Source organism: Moschus berezovskii, chromosome 17, assembly GCF_049115385.1.
Source record: "Moschus berezovskii isolate FMDL1 chromosome 17, NW_MosBer_1.0, whole genome shotgun sequence".
Lineage (NCBI taxonomy): Eukaryota > Metazoa > Chordata > Mammalia > Artiodactyla > Moschidae > Moschus > Moschus berezovskii.
In genome coordinates this window covers 36,380,096-36,403,286 of record NC_142476.1, presented here as the reverse complement: position 1 = coordinate 36,403,286, position 23,191 = coordinate 36,380,096, and the positions used below count along the sequence as shown (strand labels likewise).

The following is a 23,191-nucleotide window of genomic DNA, read 5'->3' as shown; positions in this document are numbered from 1 at the left end:
TGGCTTGCCAGTGCCTTCTCCGAGGTAAGTCCTATACAATATGAAATCACAAGCAGTTGAACTGGGCATCCTGTATTTTATGTGGGAACCCTAAAGCTGGGGCAGAGCACAGTGGTTTCTAACCCTTGTGGAATTATGAAATTTTAAAACAACTAAAGCTCACATTATAGTTGAGCACATTGGATTAAATATATTTCCTTTATATGACACTGATTTTTGTACTAGTCGCCCTATTTAATCATTCAGTAAAATACAATAAAAACCTAACAAGTCAGGAGTTCTGCTCATGAAGTATTGTTGAGCCCTTCTCCTCTCCAGTGTCATTCTCTGCTGCTCCTCCCCTTTCCCCACATGGCCTTGATCTCTCTGGGGGTAATTACATGGTGGTATCATGATATCTGCCTTCAAGGTTAAAGCCAGACCACTTTTTTTGCCTCATTTACCTCATCCCATCTCCATCTCTTTCCTTACATTTAGAAGTTGTAGATATTCCTCCAGTGGCAAATGAAGAGGTGTCCTCTTGACTGATACCTGTGGTCATAGTGCTATATCTTTGTTGTTTAAAGAATCAAAATCCTTTCCCCCTCTGTGGCTCTTAGATTTGCTGTGTTTGTGACAGTGTCTTGGTCCTACTATCCCCATCATGTTTCAGGGCTGTGTTATTTACCATTGTGATCTTGAACTCGTTATCACAGCCATAGCATGAAATGCCAGCTCAGTGGCTCCTTAGACAATTGCAGCAAATACCATCTTCATAAAGCATTTCAGCCTCTGCTAGGTTAAAGATAGATTTAAGTTAAATGTGTGCTCTTGATGATCATGATAAATCTGTGTACAGAATTCTTTGATTCTCTTCTGTATATCAGGAAGTTAGCATTATGAACTAAAATGTGATAACTTACTCCAGAGTTACCTCCAAGTAGCCCCTGACAAAGCAGGGTTTTAAATGAGACTATCTATTTCTTGTGTGTAAAAATGTTAACTGTGGATTTAGATGGTAGATAACATCCTTCCTTATGGTGGTTTCTTATGGTTCCCAAGGAGCTCAAAGCATTTATTTCACAGGGCAGATAGGAGTGACCAAGCACAGAAAATTTAGCCCAACCTAGTTTTCATTAGTGGTTCGGTGTGGGACATGACCCATCCTTTGCTTAAGTAGAAATACAAGCTTGCTCTTTATTCTCTGCCCTTCTGCTTTAGTTGACCAATTTCTTGTGTCATAGAATCATTTATTACACGGGTATTTTTATTTAGCGCCTACTGCATAGGGTACTCTATGGGTTACTATAACACACCATTTTTAGTGGCCAAGAGCTTAGCGGAGGTAAAACCTCTTACCCCAAGGCAATATATAGTAAGTTTTCGTTAAGTCTATAGAAGTTAGCATTATCAGAGCATAAAGGAAGAGGGTATTATTTTAATTTTGGATCCTCAGAAATGTACCGTGGAAGAAGTCTGATATGATCCTTTATAAATGGACAGGATTTCAGAAGGGGAAAATGTGGGAAGTAGGGTCATCCAAGAGAGAGGAAGGTGCACAGAAGCATTAAAACTTGAAAGAGCAGTGAAACTTTGGGGCATGAAATGTGATTCAGGTGGAATGGAATAAGGATTTGTTTCTATTTGAGGGTAATAGGAGGGACCATACTGTAGATGGGTTTGAATGCTACCTAGGAGTAAAACAGTGCTTTATCACTATAGTGTATAAAATGGATAAGCAATAAAGACCTACTGTATAGCACAGGGAACTACATCCAATATGAATCATTTTGTTATATGTCTGAAACTAATACCATATTGCAAATCAACTGTACTTCAATTAAAAAGAAAAACTATATATTACCAAAAAATAAATAGTAAAACGTTTGTGATACTACGGAAAAACAATGACAACAAAACAACAAAGCAGTGCTTTAGGCAAATTAACCTAAGTATTGCACAGCCTGATTGAAAGAAAAAAATCTCTGGATGATTTCGAGGCCATGGAAAGAGCCTGAGCTTAAAGCAATGATATCCTAAACTATGGTGATGGTGCCAGAAAAAGAGTATGTTCTGCCTGACCTAAATGATGCTTGGTTTCTCTGAGGAATAATATTATTTTCATATTGTGAACTAGTTACAAACTGTACCTAAGTACCCTCTCAGATAGGAACCATTATGTGTATATAACTTACCAAACACTTAAAGCTCTGGAAAATGAAAAATATTTTATTTGTAATTTTGTTGTTCTGCTCAGTCATTTAGTCATGTCCACCTGTTTGCAACCCTGTGGACTGTAGCCCACCAGGCACCTTTGTCCATGGGATTTTCAGGGCAAGAATACTGGAGTGAGTTGCTATTCCCTCCTCCAGGGGATTTTCCGGAGCCAGGGATCAAACCTGAGTCTCTGAGCCTCCTGCATTGACAGGCAGATTGTTTACCACTGAGCCAGAACTAAGCCTAAATAAAAAAGCAGCGCTGGACAAACACCTGGGAAGAAACCTTTCAGCTCCCATAGCACTGAGTCAAGTCGAAGTAACTTCCACAAATGTTAATTTAATAAATGAGAAATAAATGGAGTTACTTTTACAATTTCTTAATGTTTATAGAAGTTGCACTTTCTTTCCCTTCATTAGAAATTCAGACTTTATTTTTTAGTTTATTTTTCAGTTGAAGGATAATCGCTTTACAGAATTTTGTTGGTTTCTGCCAAACATCAACATGAATCAGCCATATGTAATGTCTGTCCCCTCCCTCTTAAACATACCTCCCATCTCCCTTCCCATTAGTCCTCTAGATTGTCACAGAGCCCTATCTTGAGTTCCCTGAGTCATACAGCAAATTCCTGTTGACTATATTTTACATATGGTAATGTGAGTTTCCGTGTTACTCTCTCTGTCCATCTCACCCTCTCCTTCCTTCCCCACCCCTTGAATCTGTAAGTCTGTTCTCTATGTATGTGTCTCCATTGCTGCCCTGCAGAAACTTTCATCAGTAACATCTTTCTAGATTACATATATATGCATTGGTATATGATATTTATCTTTCTCAGAAATTCAGACTTTAAAAATCCTCTCTTAGCAACTTGGGTCTATTAGAAACAAATTACATAAAAATATGTGGGCAGTATAGCATTTAAATCAGAAACAAACATATGTTGATTGAAGCAGAGGAGATGGTGGTGTTTCAGAAGATGACAACCAATGAAAGAGGACAACCGATGCACTGTTTCTCTCTCTACTTTTTCATGCTAGTGTTATAGAACTTAACTAGCAGCTATAAAGATAGAAAAAATTCTTACTTTGTGAGTATCATATTCTTATGAGATAGAATAGAAGGTGTTAGTTTTTCTAAAGGATCCTAAAATCGAAGAAGAGAGGATCTGTGTTTTCCTTTGATTGAATTAAGACCAATAAAGAAACTGAACCTATTAAATACTATAATCCAGAGTTAAAATGAATAGGAAACAATTTCCTGATTGTTGTCTAATATTGATCTCAGTCTAATACTTAAAGCTATTTTATTGAGGAAGAGCTAACATGTAACTATAAAGGATACTTCAGATTTCTAAAACATCATACTTAATGTAATTTGCTTCTAACAGGGTTTTGAACACATTAATTATGTAATTCATTTCCTCTCACTTTTAAAGTAAAAAGACTAATATTTTTAAAAATGCAGCACTTGAATGTGTCTTTAATCTTTTATGAATTTTCATTTAAAATGAGGTAAAACTCAGTGAGAAAACTCCAGATAGCTTTTCATAAAGATGATTTTTGGCAAATGCAATAGTGATAGAATTTCTAACTTCTATTTTAAGATAGATCCATTTTGATTTTTCGTAGTTTATATAATATCTGTAGTTATTTTCATGTGTCTCCTTTGATAGTAGGAGCAAGAACATTTTGGTATGCATTTTGCTGTGAAATTTTGATTTGGAAGTCTATGACTCCTTATCTTTGGTTTTGGTGCAAATTGTTTCCTTTTGTCCCTTATCTTGACTAAATGAGGTTAGAAGAGAATTGAAAACTCAAATTTAAAATTATATAACTTGAGTCTCTTCATCATCGAGCATATATATATATGCTTCCCATGCCTGCTTCCCTTATTTAATTCATTCAGCACCCATTTATGAAGCACCTACTAAAGTCTCAGGCCACCAGGGAAACAAAGACAAGTAATAACTGATTGTCTACCTGGAGGTGGCACTCAAATGGGGATATTCAGACATGGGTACCAATTAATTAGAAAAGCAGAGTGGAAGACCAGAGGGCAAATTGATATAGGGAGAAAAAGAGGGGAGACTTCTAGAATAACTCTTTCCATGTCAGCTCAGGCATGGAAGTTCACTCCACTAAGAATCAGAATATAGGAAATTCTGAACTGAATTTTTGGCTTGTTTTGGATGTGGATTGGTAAGTCTGTTAGACCAGTAGTTCCCAAATAACAATTAGTGGACTTTAGCTCAAGGACGGATAGATCTTTGTTAAAAATACAGATTGCCTGGAAGTACTTAGAGATTATATCTAGGTGAAATCTGGGGTTTTAGCTTCAGAAATAAATTATCAGATGATTCTGATAACCAGTAAGATTTGGCCTCTACTTTAGTAAAGATCCAGGAGAGAAAAGACAGATGGTAGTTGAAGTTACAGAGATGGATGTGATTTCCCAAGGAGAGCACGGAGAGTGAGCACAGAACAATGCTAAGGATGTAACCCCATCAGATAAGGAGTAGGCAGAGGAGGAATTAGCAAAGAAACTAAAAAAGGAATATACTGTGTCAAGGAGCTGGAATATATTTACCTAGACCTTCCAAGTCTTAGAATAGTATCGCTCATCTGTGAGTCCATATAGAGAGAAACAGTGCAGAATAAGTCTTTAGTTTCTACTCATTATTTGGCATTATTCCAAAAAGGGTTAATCAGATTTCAAATGTACCATGTTGCAAAAAGGATTGTACTACTTCCAGAGAAATCTGTTGGAGAAACAAAAATTGACCCTCTTGAAAAAGAATTATGAATAGAGATTCATAAAAGGAAGTTGATACATTAACCAGAATATGTAAAACAAAAAAATACCTTATTGTACACTTCCTAGATTGAATTAGAATATTTAATTATTGAGGTGACCTTTGTTATTGAGAACTAAAAGTTTTATAGTCTCTCAGGAACAAATTGTTCTGTTCTTGCCCCTTCCTATTTTATTTTTATTATTATTGTGATCAGTGCATCTTCTAGTCCTCCTTGAGTAAAATCTTATGTTAATAGAAACATGTACTGTTACAAAAAAGAATAAAATGGCAATTATGTAACCTGATTTGATACAAAAATTAACTTTTTCAAAACCCACACTCTAGTATAGAGTAACTTTATTGATCCTAAAGGATTTTAAAAATATTATTGACGTTTACTTAAGGCTGTTGTTTGGGCTTCCCCGGTGGTGCTAGTGGTAAAGAACCCACTTGCCAATGCAAGAGACATAAAAAACTCAGGTTTGATCCCTGGGTTGGGAGTATCCCATGATGAAGGGAATGCCTACTCACTCCATTATTCTTGCCTGGTGAATCCCATGGACAAAGGAGCCTGTCAGGCTACAGTCCATGGGGTTGCAAAGAATCAGACATGACTGTTTACTTACACTCACTCTCCTGTGAAGTTCCAGATGATCCGTTATACGAGTTATAGGATCATGTTCGTAGTTGTGTGACCTATTTTTAATTTAATGGGCTTTACTGATTACATAGAGGTTTTTGAGAAACTCAAGAAACAGATGGCCAAATGGTCAATAGTAGACCAACATTTTTAACATTTGAGGTTCTACATTAAAGGTGAGTTTTTAAAAAGTCGTCTGAATTGACACGGTATTGGAAAACTATTTTATTGTGAATACTATTTTGTCAAAGACTAAAAGAAAGGTGATGATTCATATCTTTGAATAGAGAAAATTTACTGGTGAGAATATGACAATGAAAACTTTTTATTTGTTGATGGCCTACTTGTCAGAATTTAACCAGTTTCAAAGGTAAGAAAGGGAACATAATCCACCCAAGACTGCCCATGCTTCTAACACTAATTGTGTCAAGGTGTTAACCAAAATCACCCTCAGGTTCAGTAATTCACTAGAAACAGTCACAAAACTCCATGAAAGCTGTAATACTAATGTACGTGTGTGTGCTTAGACTCTCAGTCGTGTCTGAATCCTTGCAACGCTGTGGACTGCAGCCTGCCCGGCTCCTCTGTGGTGACATCATATTACAGCTACAAGATACAGATTAAAGCTTGCCAAGGGATGAAGGATGTTGGGCAGACTCCTTGAGAAGTACCAAGCATGGTGCTTCCTTTGTTCTTTCCCCATGGAGTCATGGACCATGTAGTTTCCTGACATCACTATGTGATCATGTGCTTGGAGTGTTGCCAGTTAGTAAAGCTCACTTGAATCTAGTCCAGAGTTTTTATAGGGGCTTGTTCATGTAATGTTTATATGACTGACCTTTAGCCTCCAGCCTCTCCATAGATAGAACTAATACTGCTACTACTGCTAAGTCACTTCAGTCGTGTCCGACTCTGTGCGACCCCATAGACAGCAGCCCAACAGGCGCCTCCGTCCCTGGGATTCTCCAGGCAAGAATGCTGGAGTGGGTTGCCATTTCCTTCTCCAGTGAGAACTAATACTATATACTTCAAAAACCCCATGATGAGTCACATTGCTAGGCTATTGGGTGGTCATGCCCATGTGCAAACAAAGACTTCCTATTAGACTTGATATCACAGGGGTCTAGAGATCCCCTCCTAGAGGCCAATGGCAAAGGCCAGTCCTTTTTTTGGGTAAGATTAATCTTCACTACAAGCTGGAATCAAGATTGCCGGGAGAAATATCAATAACCTCAGATATGCAGAGGACACCACCCTTATGGCAGAATGTGAAGAGGAACTCAAAAGCCTCTTGATGAAAGTGAAAGAGGAGAGTGAAAAGGTTGGCTTGAAGCTCAACATTCAGAAAACAAAGATCATGGCATCTGGTCCCATCACTTCATGGGAAATAGATGGGGAAACAGTGGAAACAGTGTCAGACTTTATTTTTTGGGGCTCCAAAATGACTGCAGATGCAGACTGCAGCCAGGAAATTAAAAGACGCTTACTCCTTGGAAGGAAAGTTATGACCAACCTGCTGCTGCTGCTGCTGCTAAGTCACTTCAGTCGTGTCCAACTCTGTGTGATCCCATAGACGGCAGCCCATCAGGCTCTGCCATCCCTGGGATTCTCCAGGCAAGAACACTGGAGTGGGTTGCCATTGCCTTCTCCAATGTGTGAAAGTGAAAAGTGAAAGTGAGGTCGCTCAGTCGTGTCCGACCCTTAGCGACCCCATTGACTGCAGCCTACCAGGCTCTTCCATCCATGGGATTTTCTAGGCAAGAGTACTGGAGTGGCTTGCCATTGCCTTCTCCGATGACCAACCTAGATAGCATATTAAAAAGCAGAGACATTACTTTGCCAACAAAGGTCCATCTAGTCAAGGCTATGGTTTTTCCAGTGGTCATGTATGGATGTGAGAGTTGGACTGTGAAGAAAGCTGATCACCGAAGAACTGATGCTTTTGAATTGTTGTGCTGGAGAAGACTCTTGAGAGTCCCTTGGACTGCAAGGAGATCCAACCAGTCCATTCTGAAGGAGATCGATCCTGGGTGTTCATTGGAAGGACTGATGCTAAAGCTGAAACTCCAATACTTTGGCCACCTCATGTGACAAGCTGACTCACTGGAAAAGACTCTGATTCTGGGAGGGATTGGGGGTGGGAGGAGAAGGGGACGACAGAGAATGAGATGGCTGGATGGCATCACCGACTTGATGGACATGAGTTTGAGTGAACGCCGGGAGTTGGTGATGGACAGGGAGGCCTGGCATGCTGTGATTCATGGGAACACGACTGAGCGACTGAACTGAACTGAATCTTCACTACACAGCAGTTCTTCAGATGAGGCTCAGCTGAAACAAGAGTTCACAAAACTGATTGCAGAGACCATGGCAGATGAAATAACTCCTTGTTGTTTGGAAGGTTAAGTTAAAACATCTTCATTCAAGATTAACTTTCCATAGTTTAGATCCCACTCAACTTGCCCTTTTATAAGTTTCCTTCTCTAGTCAGAATCATATTTCCTGGGCATGTCAAGTGCTTTCCTGCTTTGCAGCCTCTGCTCACACCACCCTTGTCAGTGTGTTCTCTTGAGATCGTTCAGCTTTGTTGAGACTGTCTTGTCCATAATGCTCAGCCTAGACTCCATCTCCTGTAGAAGGCGACTTTTCACCATTTGATCGATCCCTTCTATAATCACTTTCTTTACTGAATTCCTATAGCCAACATTACTCATATCACTTACCTGGCTGTTACCGTATGTTTCCTTCCATTTTGTCTTTACAAGTAAATCTTAACCTCTAGCAATTTAGGGACATTATGGACTTTGTCTTATACCTTTTTGATTCTGTAGATCATAATACAATGTCTCACCCATGATGTTAAATAAATATTTGAATGGTAAGCTTTCATATAGACACATGCAACTAGGAACACATTATTCAAATATATGAACTGAAACATCTTGTAACAATAATCTCATTTATCCTAACAAATTTATGAGGTAGCCAGGTTAATCCAGGAGAGTATCAGAGTTATGTTTAAGAATTCATTGAAGACATCTGCAAGCATAAAGGTCAGCAAAATGCTGGAGAATGTTCAGAAAAGTATTGGCATCCTGCTCCACCTCAGGGCTCTTGCATATTCTCTTTCCTTTCCTACCAAGCTTTTTCTTTAAATATTTGAGTTCTCACTCAGAGAAGCAAAACCACTTTATCTGAAATACCATCCCATTCCTCACTATATCTTGTTTTATTTTTTATAGTACTTTTCACTAAACAATTTTATATACTTGTTTTTTTATGTCGTTTTCCTCTATTGCTAGAATGCAAACCCCATAGGGGATGGACATTGACTTGCTAACAGTTATATCCTCTGCTCCTAAAGTAGTGTCTGATTCTTAATAGGTACTCAGAAAAGTAGATTTTGAATACATAAACAGATTTGAACTATGCAGCAAATAAAAAGCTTAATTTTTTATGTATATTCAATTTTTATGTCATCAATTCAAGACAATTGAGCTCAAAGAGAAGCATCTAACATGATTGAAGGAATGATAGAATGTTTTTAAATTATTAAAATATTCAACCTATAAAAACAATAACTAGTATGTATGAGGTCAAAGTAAATACAGTGATAAAATGTAATGATTGGGTGAAAATAGTCATATTTATCAAATGCTGGTTATTGGAGGCATTCTTTTAAGTTTTATAGAAAAATGAAAGTTATTGTTACACAATAGTTAGTAAATATATAGTCCTTAAAATTTTTATTTGTGTTAGAGCTTAAAGGACTGCTTTGATAAATTTTATAATTAGTGATTTAAAAAATAATGCAAAGTTAGAAATAATCTAACTTTGGAAAATACAGCATATTTTCCAAACTGAAGTAACAGAGTTCAGTTATTGTGCTTCATTCTAACAAGAGTTGCAGAATTTATCATTGCCCATTGATACGAGTTTCCAAGGCTGTCAGGTACACCAGTTGAACCTTTATTTTGAGACAATGAGTGGTCAGCAGTCCTGGGAATGAGGGCATATCCAAATATGGCCATAGATGCATTTGGAGTCTGAAAGTAACCCCAGATATTCATCATGGAGAGGTACCTGACCTGGATTCCATAGGATTTCAGGGAAATCCAGGCTGTTCTCATAGGCTTCTTAATCTTCTAGTCCCAAAGAAATGCTTTATTCTAATCACATTATTCCCGCTGCACTCCCCCACAGTCCCTTCAAGATTAAGGTATTCGTTATGGATATTGACTGGTCTTATGAAGACAGTGCTTCCTCTCCCCTCACTTTCCCCTGCTCTTTGTTCCACCGTTGCTGCTCCCCCTAAGAGATCTTCTAGTTGAAGCCAGAATATGGCTTATATTTTTGACCTTTGTGTCAGACTTTGATTCTGAGACATCTGGCAGCATGTGTGTGCAGTGCCTAGGAAGCAGCTTGCTAACAATATGACTTAGTTGTCGTTTATTGCTCTGCTTCCATATTACCCTGCTAATGCTGAGAATCCCCTCGCGCATATTCAAGAAATGAAGGCTGACAGTGATCCAGCCTTTTTGTGTTACTGTTTCTAGCTCCTGATTTTAGTAGTATGTTTGAAACTAGAAGGAACTTTTTATGTTTTCTCCTTTCATCTCTGCCTCTTTGGAATTTTGGCAAACATCAAGGCAAATAAATCAGAGCCACCACTGCAATCCCATCTGCTTTCAGGGACATGTAAGCTGACGAGTTTGTGATGTTTCTCCACAGATCTATCTCCAGCATAGAACTAAAGGAGGATCCCTGTGGAGTAAGAATAGAAGGCACGTTTTAAGGTCAATTTTTTTTTCCTTAGGCTCTGAATCATTTATCTGCTGACTGCTTGTAGCTACGCTTGGTCTACATTGGCATTTCTAATGATACATGTTGACATGGTACTTAAAAGTTGAAATGATTTTGTAATAGATGAAAAGTGAAAATGCACTTCTAGTTTGGATTTGATGATAGAGATTCATAAGAGAAGGTGCAGTGAGAGTTGTAAAAATGTAGCAAATCAGAGTACAGCCAAAGGTGTTTGTTTATCAGGACGTTACTTTTTCACTTCATCTGGTGCTAAAGTCACATGTGACAACACTCATCCTCACTAGAATACCTTTCCAGTTGTTGACAGCCTAGAAATTGTTCCATAAAAAATAATAAGGTATGGTCATTCAAACCTGTCTTCCTAATACTTGTTGACACTTCAGTGCTGTATTCCTTTCTCACGACAAGCAAGTAAGTGATGATTGTCTTCAAAGAGGAATTAAGAGGATTAGAAAGATGTCAGAATATATACAATATACTGGAAGAAAACTTATGTAATCCTCTTCATAACAGGCTGTAAATTGTCTCCACTTAAAATGATCAAGAGTTAATTGAGATACTTATCATACCTCTTAGCAATGGTTTTAAACTGATCTTCAACAAGCTGAATTATATATCCTTTGTCAGGCCATGGATTTTATCACACTAGAGATTGATGTATTTTTAAAGATAAGTTTTATTTTATGACTTAGCAGTTTGGAAATGAAAGAAAATCCTTAAAGGATAAACTCAATAGAAATTTCGTTTCTGTGTGGTGGTAGTATCAGAGGAGTGTGGTTCAAGGAAGAAAGAAAAGATTTCTTCCAAACGTCTCGCTACTGTTTCTGCTCTGAGTCAGCTTGTTTGTGTGGCCCAAGCTGCTGCCTCCTTAGGCAGGATAGAAGATAATCTCAAGGACTTTGCCTCCCAGTGATTTTCTTGATGGTGATGGTCCAGCAGGGAGACTTGTATTAGAAACGGTGGCATTTGTTCTGTCCCTCACCGTGACTTCAACCCCTCGCGGATCCTCACATGCTGAATTCTGAAGTAAAGAAGGAAAATGGTAACTGTTCTGGCAAATTTAGCTTCTGCTGTACTCTGTCCTTGCGTCTTCTTTCAGGGTATATTTGTGTACATATTTTTTTCTTGCATGAATATATGCAAAGCTGGGGCCAGAGTGTTCACACTGGCGTTAGTGGCCCCAGCATTGCATATTGGGTTAAACATCACTTTATCTAAATAATTGTTCACTTTTGCTTTTCATCATGGACTAATAGAAACCAGGATAATATCAGACATAATATACATAAGATGACTGATAGAAAATATAGAAGAGGGTGTATATGCATTAGTGCATAATCATGCTGAAAGCTCAAAGGGAATTGGTTTCATAATCACAATGTTTATGATATCTGAAGAAAAACAGTGATTTATTTCATTATTTAAAGTGTACAAATACAGAAGGATGTCTAAAAATAAATTCACCAAAATTTTAAACAGCTGAACATGATCCTTAATGAGAAGGAAGAATAATTATTATTATTTTTATTCATTGCTTTAATGAGTATTCTCAGATTTAGGGACTTACTGGTGGCTCACTGATAAAAAGCCTGCCTGCCAGTGTAGGAGATGGTGAGTTTGATCCCTGGGTCAGGATGATCCCTTGGAGGAGGAAATGGCAACCCACTCCAGTATTCTTGCCTGGAGAATCCCATGAACCAGGGAGCTTGGCAGGCTACAGTCCTTGGGGTCACAAAGAATCAGACACAGCTTAGCAACTACACAGATTAATGTGTTCACTTGATAATAGGCAATGTGCTAAGCACTTTACACACATTATCTTATTCTCAACAACATGAATTTGGTATGACCATCCCATTTTAAAGATGAGGAAACTGAGCTTAGTGAGATTAAATAACTTGTCTGAGCTTCTATAGCTGTTAGGTGAAGTAGCCGGAAATAGAACCAATGAGTTTGACTGGCCCCAGAGCCACTAAGCCACCATATTGGACTGAAGATCAGAATGAGACACACATCCACTGGGAAGTAAATTGTGGGTAAAGTTGTGAGTCTCTAGATACTGGTGAATTCGCCACCTGTCCGGAAGTGAATTCTTCCCTCTTGTCATTCTAAGAATAATTGTAAGTACTTAAGGAGACTGTTTATGGGGCCCTTCCAAGAAAATGAGCTCATATCAGTTTTGATTGTGGTTATAAAATGTTTTTGGCCATATTCTAAGAGAGGTTTTCACATGAAACTTTTTAACTCTAGATATTTGGATGATCAGTTACTTGGCTTCTTTTTTGTCCTCTGTTCATTTTATTTCTTATAATTGGAATAAATCTAAAAAAGGGATGAATATTGAAGAGAAAAATCATTTTGTCTTCCTTTTGCAATGTTAGGTTTAGTGATTCCCTGACTCAAATACTTTAATGATTGAGTAGATAAATTTGGGGGATTAGATGTGGGTTCCTGAATATATACCATTTCTATTCTTAACAGTATGGGTAATTGGAAGATGGTTAACTTCAGCTTTTGCTTTGAAAATACTATTATTTTCTCTTGCAATTTCACTCATTATAGTCTGTTTGTAAGAGTCTAGTGTACTTCTTAGGGCTTCCCTGATAGCTTAGTTGGTAAAGAATCTGCCTGCAGTGCAGGAGACCCCAGTTTGATGCCTGGGTTGGGAAGATTCTCTGGAGAAGGCATAGGCTACCCACTCCAGTATTCTTGGGCTTCCCTTGTGGCTCAGCTGGTAAAGAATCCTCCTGCAATGTGGGAGACTTGGGTTGGGAAGATCCCCTGGAGAAGGGAAAGGCAACCCACTCCAATATTCTGGCCTGGAGAATTCCATGGACTGTATAGTCCATGGGGTTGCAAAGAGTTGGACATGACTGAGTGACTTTCACTTCACTTCAGTGTACTTCTTAACCTTCACTTAAATGAAAGGCATCAGTGAATAATGTAGCCAAAAATAGCTTATTTAGTTTATAAAGTGGCGTTCCAGAAATTGTTCCCTCAGCCAACTGAGAGCAATATGTAGGAAGAAAACTCTGGGTTATCTATAATATCTTATGGAAAACTCTGAGCAAGCTTTCTGCCCAACCCAATATTTTCATTTGATTTTTCCCCTTTACTTTTTAAAACAAACAAGGAAGATTCAACTATTCATAGAAAAAATTGATCAATATTATGCAGAGTTATATCCTAGAAATTTTTGATCAATTTCTCTTTCTCTGAATCAGACTGTTGGCACCATTTAAACACAGCATGATACCAACAGAGTAGGCAGTTTCTAGGGAATATAGTCCAATGATTTCTTTCCTGCAGCATCTCAGAAAGTGAAAAATGAGTTATCTTGTGAAGCAGTCAACACGTTTGCCCCTAAAATAGTTCAACTTGGGAGGAGTAACATTTTCATTGGCTATTTTTTTCAAAGAGTTTGTCAGTGGAGACTTACTGAAAAGAAAACCCGCTGATGGAGGAAATCTGGACAGTGAAAACTCATCTGCCCAGTACCAGATTCCCCTGCTTAGATTCAATATCAGACCAGATAAATCATGCATTTTGTAATATATTTCCATATACATTGCCTTTATATTTACCTTGTTCTATATCCCCATCTTACCCCAATAGTCTGTACCATTAGAAACTACATTGGCCATGATAAATGTAAACTTTCTGTGTATCCTTTTATTTAAGGTATGGTAATTTTTTGAAAGTTTCATTTTTATTTGTCTTTAGCATTCCATTCCTATAAGCCATCAGAATTTCCTCTGGACTGATTTATAATATGTTTGGTGTTTGTTGGCAGATTTGAAACATTTCAGTTTTAGTTGTTTCTCCACATGATATAAGATCTAATTACCACCCAGCATGATATAGCAGCTGAAATGAAAAAGGCAGCAAGAGAAGGCACTGGCTTAACTTTAGAGCTCATCAGCTACTCCTCCTTATATACTTTTCCGCTAAAAAAGAAAGAGAAATAGCGTTTATTAAAGTAACTCATATATTAAACATTTTTTCTTTTCTTAATTTTAACTGAAAGAGGGGATTTGTTCAAATATGGAAACAAGATATTAAACAACACTTTTCATTTGCATTAGTAATCATTGATGCTTCTTTAATTGTGGAGAATATTTTCATTATTGGGGTTGCTAGAAGTAGTCTCGTTCTATTTTCTTGACATTTAGACAGATAAAACAAACATTGAGAAGAATAATATCAAGTGAATGATTAATCATTTTTTATAAAGCTTAGAACTTACTCAGTTTTGAACTTTTAGATCCTAAATCTGTCTGAAAAAGAAAAGCCTCTAGATTTATATTTAAAGTGTATGTCATCTTAGTACGCTAGTTTGGGGGCTTTGTATTTTCTGAAGCAAATGAGTTGGGTGATTTACCTATTGGGAGGAAAGATTGATAATATTTTGTATTTTTTAAATGACTATGGTCTGAGTTTTCACATATCAGGTTCTCTAAAAAGTCAGATAATATTTGGTTTGGGGCAGATGTGGAGAGACACAGACACTAAGGTTGTTTGGATTGTGTGTGCTGCAACAACTCTGAAGGGAAAATACCTTAAATGAAAATGCATATATCCAGTATCCTGGCAATTCCACCTCTAGGAATCTGTCTTGAATATGTCTGTATGGAAATATTTCTAGTGATAGTATTTGTGATATAAATAGAAAAAATACAAAACATCAGTGATGAGAAAATGTTAAATAAATTGTGGTATGTCTATATCCAGATGTATCTCATTCTTTTTAATAGTTGCTCTTAAAGAGAATTAAATACATTTACATGTACCAATAAAGAATATTCTATCAGTTATCCTGTTAAGTGAAAAGAGCAGAGAGCTTATGTCTGTTTGTGGGTGTATGCAACTTCCCACTCTCCTCTCCCCCTCACGTAAACATGGATTCACACATCTAGAGATAAATGGGTGGAAAGACACAAAAGAAACTGTCGGTAGTATTTATAATATCTCTGGTGAATGGGACTAGGCATCTGGGAAGGAAGGCAGGTGTTTTGTTTTTTAATGAAGGAAGTGGCAAATATTTTTTGTGCTGTTTGAAATGTATCACCGACTCTGTGGACATGAGTTTGAGTGTACTCCGGGAGTTGGTGATGGACAGGGAGGCCTGGCGTGCTGTGATTCATGGGGTCGTGGAGAGTCGGACACGACTGAGCGACTGAACTGAACTGAACTGAACTGAAATGTTTTAATATGTACATATTATTTTTCATAATTAAGAAAAGTTAATGACTAACTCTACTATTTTTTTAGGACTCAGCCCAGGAGAGTGTTATTACTCGAGATATTCATCGTACATTTCCTGCACACGATTACTTCAAAGATACGGGAGGAGATGGCCAAGAATCTCTCTACAAGATCTGCAAGGTAGGGCCCTCTGCCTTATTTTTTTCTAACTACCTTTTCAGGGCTATATTCTAGGAATGCATCTTAAAGTTTTTTAGATTTTCTTTCTGTCTGCATTTCTTATTTGCCCTGTGCCATTGTTTGTCCTTTATACTAACACTTCCAGATCCTTCATACTGAGTCCTGAAGGTGACTTTTGGGTTGCGTGCTCTGTACCTTCTTGTGAGGGAGGGGGCATAGTCTAATTTCAGTTTGGCTTTGATGCTAACAGGAAAGGAGCTGAAAGGTCCTCTTAGGCTACTGCAGTGAAGGCTCAGAGGATTCTCGAAGACTGTCTATCTGACAAGATAATGTGGCAGTTGTTGCAATTTTTGACAGCAGGCAAAAATAGGAAACAGTGTGGCACCTGTTTTGGAATACTGGCAGGTTCTCTGATATTGTTGATATCCTCTGAGTTCTGTCACATCTTTGTGCAGTTCTTCTCTCTCATTATTAGTAGACCTGGAAGAAAACTGTTCCCTGATTTTCAGTAAATAGGCCTTGCTTAAATAATAAAAAAAAAAAGACTTTATTAGTGGAGAATAGTTATCAGATTATTAATTTCTCAAAGTTCTGTTAGAAATGCAGAATAACTTTTCAAATCATTTTATATCATTAACTTGTATTTTCCATGCTAATTGAGGCCAGAGACTCAAAACTGCAAAATTTCCATTAAAAAAAGTTTTGCCCTTTATCCTCAAAGTTAAAATGTCCTACAAAGTGTGGGACAGTATTTGCGTATATTCAGTATTTGTCCTTAGCTGCCATTCCAGTAAAGATGGTTAATGAATAGTGAGCTACACAAAAATCTTGTAATAATATGGAAAAACAATAAACACCATGGCTAATTTTCAAGCCAGATTACATGTTTCTGAATTATCAAATTTAGCCTTTAGTTAAGTATTAAGTAGCAAAGATTAGTCAGTAGATAGAAATATACTCACATATCAATATCATTTTATATTGACTTTTTTAAAAAATGCACTTATAAAAGCAGTGCTTACATGTGCTAACAAAGTAGGATTTATGTTCTGCAAATGTTACACTTTGATTAAAATCCTTCTTGCACGTTTGTGTTTTAGCCTTCTGCCTACTCCTATCTTGTCTTCTTTTCCCCCCATTTCTTTTCTTTTGATGTAGCTATATTGGAGGATTATAAATGTACATACTGATCAGAAGTCTTATTTTTATATGAATATATCATTTAGAGCTAGAAATGTATTACTAACTTAAAGTCTGACAGTGTACTGATTTCTGAAAGGTGATATGTCATCTAGTCTTTAAAATGCCTCAAACCATCAAACACCACAAAAAATGTATTTTATATTCATTATATGCTTGTAAAAAGGAAATGTAATTGTTAAAATTTTTTTCTACCAGTTTTGAAATTTTACAGGCTAGTGTCTGGCTTGTATCAGGAAGATTTCAAAATTTATATAGTCTCTTAAGTTATTTAGAAAGGTTTGGTTTATGGTATATGGAGCAGAGTTTTTCTCCTACAGTTTAGTATATTTTCAGCCATTCAGTAACTTTTCTTGCAATTTGTCTCTGATTGAATCTAGATACTTTTTTCACATATCTAAAACAGATGGCTTGATGTGCTTGCAGCCTTTACCTCATAGTTTTGCTCCATTGTAGTAAACCAGTATGTGCCTCCTTATGTAAGATTTAGAGGGGAAACATCCAAAACACTTCTAAACACAAAGATAAAAGTTAAATAGTTCGTACATTTAAGTAGTTGATACCCCTTGCTTTTGTATTAAGGATAATACTCCAGCCTTGAATTCACTAGAAAGTATTTGTTATACATTCCCATAGCTTGTGTAGCCATTTTAGATTATCAGTGTGTGTCTTGTAATATGATTACACAGTTTTAAACTCTTTCTGAGTAAAAAATGTTATGAAAATGTAGCTCCAAGATACATTATAATTGCTGAGTAGCTTGAATTGCACTGAATTTCATGAAAATGTAGAAAACAAAAAAAAATTAATATTAAAAACATTTCAGAATTCAAGATAGTAAATAAAAGTTCCTAAAGCTTTTAATATTGTACTAAAATATATATTACCCAAACATAACTTTTCAAGTGTCTTTGATAATGGAGGAGAGGAGAGATGAATATATGAGAAAATGTTGGAGAAACCATAATTTGTTGGGGTCCTGCCTTGTGGACCACTTTTGTAATTGACACTATTTCTTTCCCTCTTGAGCTGCTGTTATTTAATAGTCCATTCCTCATACAGGAAAACCTGTGATGGTGGTGATAATCACAAATAGTTTAGATTAAATATTCTTCTCAAGTTTGTACATCTACTTTCCTTTGCTTTTTGTATTTAGTTTGAGTCATATGAGCTTTATCCTGCCATGTATGACTTTTAAGGTCACTGAGTATGATGTACCTATTCTATGATTTTTATTTCTAGAGTAGTATCTAACATCATACCTCACAGTGTCAGCAATAAAACTGAGTTTCCATTCTGGATACTTTGCACAAAGCTGAATAAGCATTAATAAAACCTTGGCATTAAATCAGCTATTTAGTTATACAGTCTGTAAATTAGGACAATTTTGCTTCTTCTTAAGCCATTGTTCGGAGAAGGCAATGGCAAGCCACTCCAGTACTCTTGCCTAGAAAATCCCATGGACAGAGGAGCCTGGTAGGCTGCAGTCCATGGGATCGCTAGGAGTCAGACATGACTGAGCGACTTCACTTTCACTTTTCACTTTCACACATTGGAGAAGGAAACGGCAACCCACTCCAGTGTTCTTGCCTGGAGAATCCTAGGGACGGCGGAGCCTGGTGGGCTGCCGTCTATGGGGTCACACAGAGTCGGACACGACTGAAGTGACTCAGCAGCAGCAGCAGCAGCAAGCCATTCTTATTCTTTTTTTTCCCCTTAATAAGTTTTGTCTTATTGTACTGACCCGAACCTCTATTATAGTGTTAAAATGAAGTAATGATAGTAGACATCCTTGTCTTACTCTTGATTGTAAAGGGAAAAAAATGCATTTAATGATTTACCACTATAATGGTATTCACATAAGCAACACATTTATAGACTTTTTTTTTCACACAATACCTTCCAGGTGTTATAATAAATTCAAATTTACAGAGTACTTTCACATATACCACCTCATTTATTTCTGACAACTCATCAATGAAATCTGTTCTAGAAATATAATATGCTGTGCTCTTAAATTGAGAGACAAATTATTAAGGGAACTTCAGTTAGAATAAGTGTAGAAATCAACTCTAGTTTCAAGGATACAGTCTGACTTTGTAGTTTAAAAGTTTTCAGTGACTCTGATGAAATGAGGAATGATCTGAACTGTCAGATTAGAGGGAATACTGTTAAAAACTCACTGTCATGTTTTAATGGCCCTGTCAATTTTAGTTTTTGACTCTTAATATCTTTTTCAGAGTAGGAGGAAATCGAAAAGGTTCAAAGATTCTTCAGTTGTCATAAATTTATGTGTGGAAGTGGAATGAAGTATAATAGGATTCATAAGATTCTGGAAACGAGAAGGTTTTGGCACCCTTCCCCTCCTTTCCCTCTCCTCCCCTCCCTTTTTTCTCCCTTCTCTCCCTCCTTTCTTTCCTATTAATTATGTCAATAACATATTTTTAAATAGTGTCCTTTAAAGGAGAAAGAAGATACAGTCTCCCCAAGTATCTTTAGCACTTTTCTAATTTACATATGATGTAAAATCTGGTTTTAGTTGGGAGACAGTTTGGCATAGTTTGAAGGACTAAACATTAAGAGATCCGGTTCTGGTCTTATTCTTCCTGTAGGCAGATTTAAGACTTTGGGAAAATCACTTCTTAAATTTCTTCCTCAGTAAGAGCATGGAGTGTGATAAGATTATTCTTATTACAGTTTGCTTGAATTTTTTTTTCTGAAATATGATACATTGAATGAGGAATCGAACAGTTACTAATAATTCCTGTATTAGGTCCCAGGTCTGTTTGTCAATACCAGGACTATAAATGGGTGTGATTTTACTTTGAAATCTTTACCTTGCTTTCTGTTACTGGGTTTGGGAGTGTGTTTCATGCACGCATGAAATGTAGCGCATTTAGTGATTTACTTCTAGATATACATCTCTTTATTAGACCTAAGACAAGTCAGCCATAGTAATTAGCTAAAACATTGTTCACAACAGATTAGACTGAAGTGACTCTTGTGCAGTCTAATTTGAGGCATGTTGCTTTTTCAAATTTTCTGATTCCAGCAAACTGATTTATATACAAGAGGCTGATGCTGTGAATTAAAGGAAGGGATTGAGCATATTACAGAGAAATCATACCTCTGTTCATCTGGGTTAATAATTTGATAGTATAATGGTTTGTAGAAGGACAAAAATAAATGTAACCCCTGTTGCAGCAAATATTTTTTCTCAAAAATGAGGTGGATTTAATATAAGAACTAAAGCATTTCAGGAGTTATTTTGATACCAAAATGATGAATGATCTGATACATGATTTTTACAGACTCTTGTGAAGGTAGATACAATTATATATTTTTTATATTATTTTCTTGATTTATGGGGGATTGATTGAAGATTGAAGATTGAGGGCAGGAGGAGAAGGGGACGATGGAGGATGAGATGGTTGGATGGCATCACCAACTCGATGGACATGGTTTTGGGTGGACTCTGGGAGTTGGTGATGGACAGGGAGGCCTGGCGTGCTGCGGTTCATGGGGTCAGACACGAACTGAGTCACAAAGAGTCGGACACGACTGAGCGACTGAACTGAACTGTTACTGTAGGGATGAGTTGTTACAGAATTGATAGTACTTTCAATACAGTTTTGTACCTATTTGACTACTTGTAATGCATCTCCCTTCCTTGGGGTTCCTGAATGATCCCTAGTTTGAATGACATTTTCTGACCACATTATAGCCTGCTGTCATCCTTACTCCAATCTATTAAATTCTTGATTAATGTTGTTTTATTTTTCAGTTCTAGAATTTCCATTTTAAAGTAGATTCCAGTTCCTTGGTGATATTACTTTTTTTCACTTTCATTTTCTTGAACAGATTAATCACAGTTATTTTAAAGTCCAGGTCTGATAAAATCTAGTATCTGATCACCTATGAATGTATTATGGCTCAGCTGGTAAAGAATTGGCCTGCAATGTGGGCGACCTGGGTTCAATCCCTGGTTTGGGAAGATGACCTGGAGAAGGGAAAGACAACCCACTCCAGTATTCTGGCCTAGAGAATTCCATGGACTGTATAGTCCGTAGGGTCACAAAGAGTCAGACACAACTGAGTGACTTTCACTTTTACTTTACATGAATGTAATCCTGTTTTCTCTTGATTTTTGTTTATTCACTCACATTTTTTGCCTACTCAATCATATTTAATAGAATTCTGGGTCTTGTGTATGAAAAAGTATAAAGGCTTTGGATGATGTTATTTTTATTCCAGAGCAGATTCAGTATTCCTCTGGTAAGAAGATGGAGTATGCTGTATCCATTTGAGCCGGTTTTGACTTTATTTTTTTGCTTGGAGGGTTGGGATCGTCCCGGATCTCAACTAAATGTCTGAGGTATTACCTTCCTCTTTGATTGGCCCTACCTTTAATTTTTGTGTACCTGACAGTGTGCAAACCCTGAAAATCTCTGCTGAGCTATTCTTAGTATTATTATAGGCACTTTTGCACAAATTTCCCTTTCTCTAAGGTATTACATAGCTCCTGTGAGGAAATATGAGAGATCAAACCTTTATAATGTATTCCTCAAACTTTTCAGTAGACATATTGTTAGTTATTAGTTTCAGGGTTTCTGGAGGAGGGGGAAACTCACTGATGATCTTGTTTACAGGGGAATAGTAGATTATCATATTGCTATAACTTTTCTTCCAAGGAGCAAGCGTCTTTTAATTTCGTGGCTGCAATCAGCATCTGCAGTGACTTTGGAGCCCAAAAAAATAAAGTCTGACACTGTTTCCACTGTTTTTCCATCTATTTCCCATGAAGTGATGGGACCAGATGCCATGATCTTTGTTTTCTGAATGTTGAGCTTCAAGCCAACCTTTTCACTCTCCTCTTTCACTTTCATCAAGAGGCTTTTGAGTTCCTCTTCACTTTCTGCCATAAGGGTAGTGTCATCTGCATATCTGAGGTTATTGATATTTCTCCCAGCAATCTTGATTCCAGCTTGTGCTTCTTCCAGCCCAGCGTTCCTCATGATGTACTCTGCATATAAGTTAAATAAGCAAGGTGACAATATACAACCTTGACGTACACCTTTTCCTATGACCAACCTTGATAGTATATTAAAAAGCAGAGACATTACTTTGCCAACCAAGGTCCGTCTAGTCAAGGCAATGGTTTTTCCCGTGGTCATGTATGGATGTGAGAGTTGGACTGTGAAGAAAGCTGATCGCCAAAGAATCGATGCTTTTGAACTGTGGTGTTGGAGAAGACTCTTGAGAGTCCCTTATACTGCAAGGAGATCCAACCAGTCCATTCTAAAGGAGATCAATCCTGGATGTTCATTGGAGGGACTGATGCTAAAGCTGAAACTGCAATACTTTGGCCACCTCATGTGACGAGTTGACTCAGTGGAAAAGACTCTGATGCTGGGAAAGGTTGGGGGCAGGAGGAGAAGGGGACGACGGAGAATGAGATGGCTGGATGGCATCACCGACTCAATGGACATGAGTTTGAGTGTACTCCGGGAGTTGGTGATGGACAGGGGGGCCTGGCGTGCTATGATTCATGGGGTCGCGGAGAGTCGGACACGACTGAGCAACTGAACTGAACTGAACACTTAATTATGACCAACCTAGATAGCATATTAAAAAGCAGAGACATTACTTTGCCAACTAAGGTCCGTCTAGTCAAGGCTGTGGTTTTTCCAGTGGTCATGTATGGATGCAAGAGTTGGATTGTGAAGAAAGCTGAATGCCAAAGAACTGATACTTTTGTTTCTTTTTTTTTTTGAACAGAGGAAAATTTATGCGTCGAACCTGGACTGGTCACTTATGATAATATACATGCTACAATTCCATTCTCTCCAATCATTCCACCTTCACCCTCTCCCACAGAGTCCCAAAGACTGTTCTAAATGCCTATGTCTCTTTTGCAGTCTCTTATACAGGGTTCAGGTTACCATTTTTCTAAATTCCATATATATGCGTTAATATACGGTATTGATGTTCTTCTTTCTGGCTTACTTCACTCTGTATAATTGGCTCCAATTTCATCCACCTCATTAAAACTTTTCTCAGCCATCAAAAAGAATGCATTTGAATTGATACTTTTGAACTGTAGTGTTGGAGAAGACTCTTGAGAGTCCCTTGGACTACAAGGAGATCTGACC

General features: G+C 37.4%; 1 protein-coding gene across 2 annotated transcripts in view; it reads left to right on the top strand.

Annotated features, from left to right (window-relative positions):
* The window catches only part of RABGAP1L (RAB GTPase activating protein 1 like), a 729,399-nt gene that overhangs the window by 401,942 nt on the left and 304,266 nt on the right, over positions 1-23,191 (top strand). For both annotated transcript variants that reach the window (XM_055419205.2, XM_088845319.1), the window contains one exon: positions 15,726-15,839. In XM_055419205.2, the coding sequence (XP_055275180.1) occupies positions 15,726-15,839 (114 nt within the window). The remainder of the gene's footprint in view (positions 1-15,725; positions 15,840-23,191) is intronic.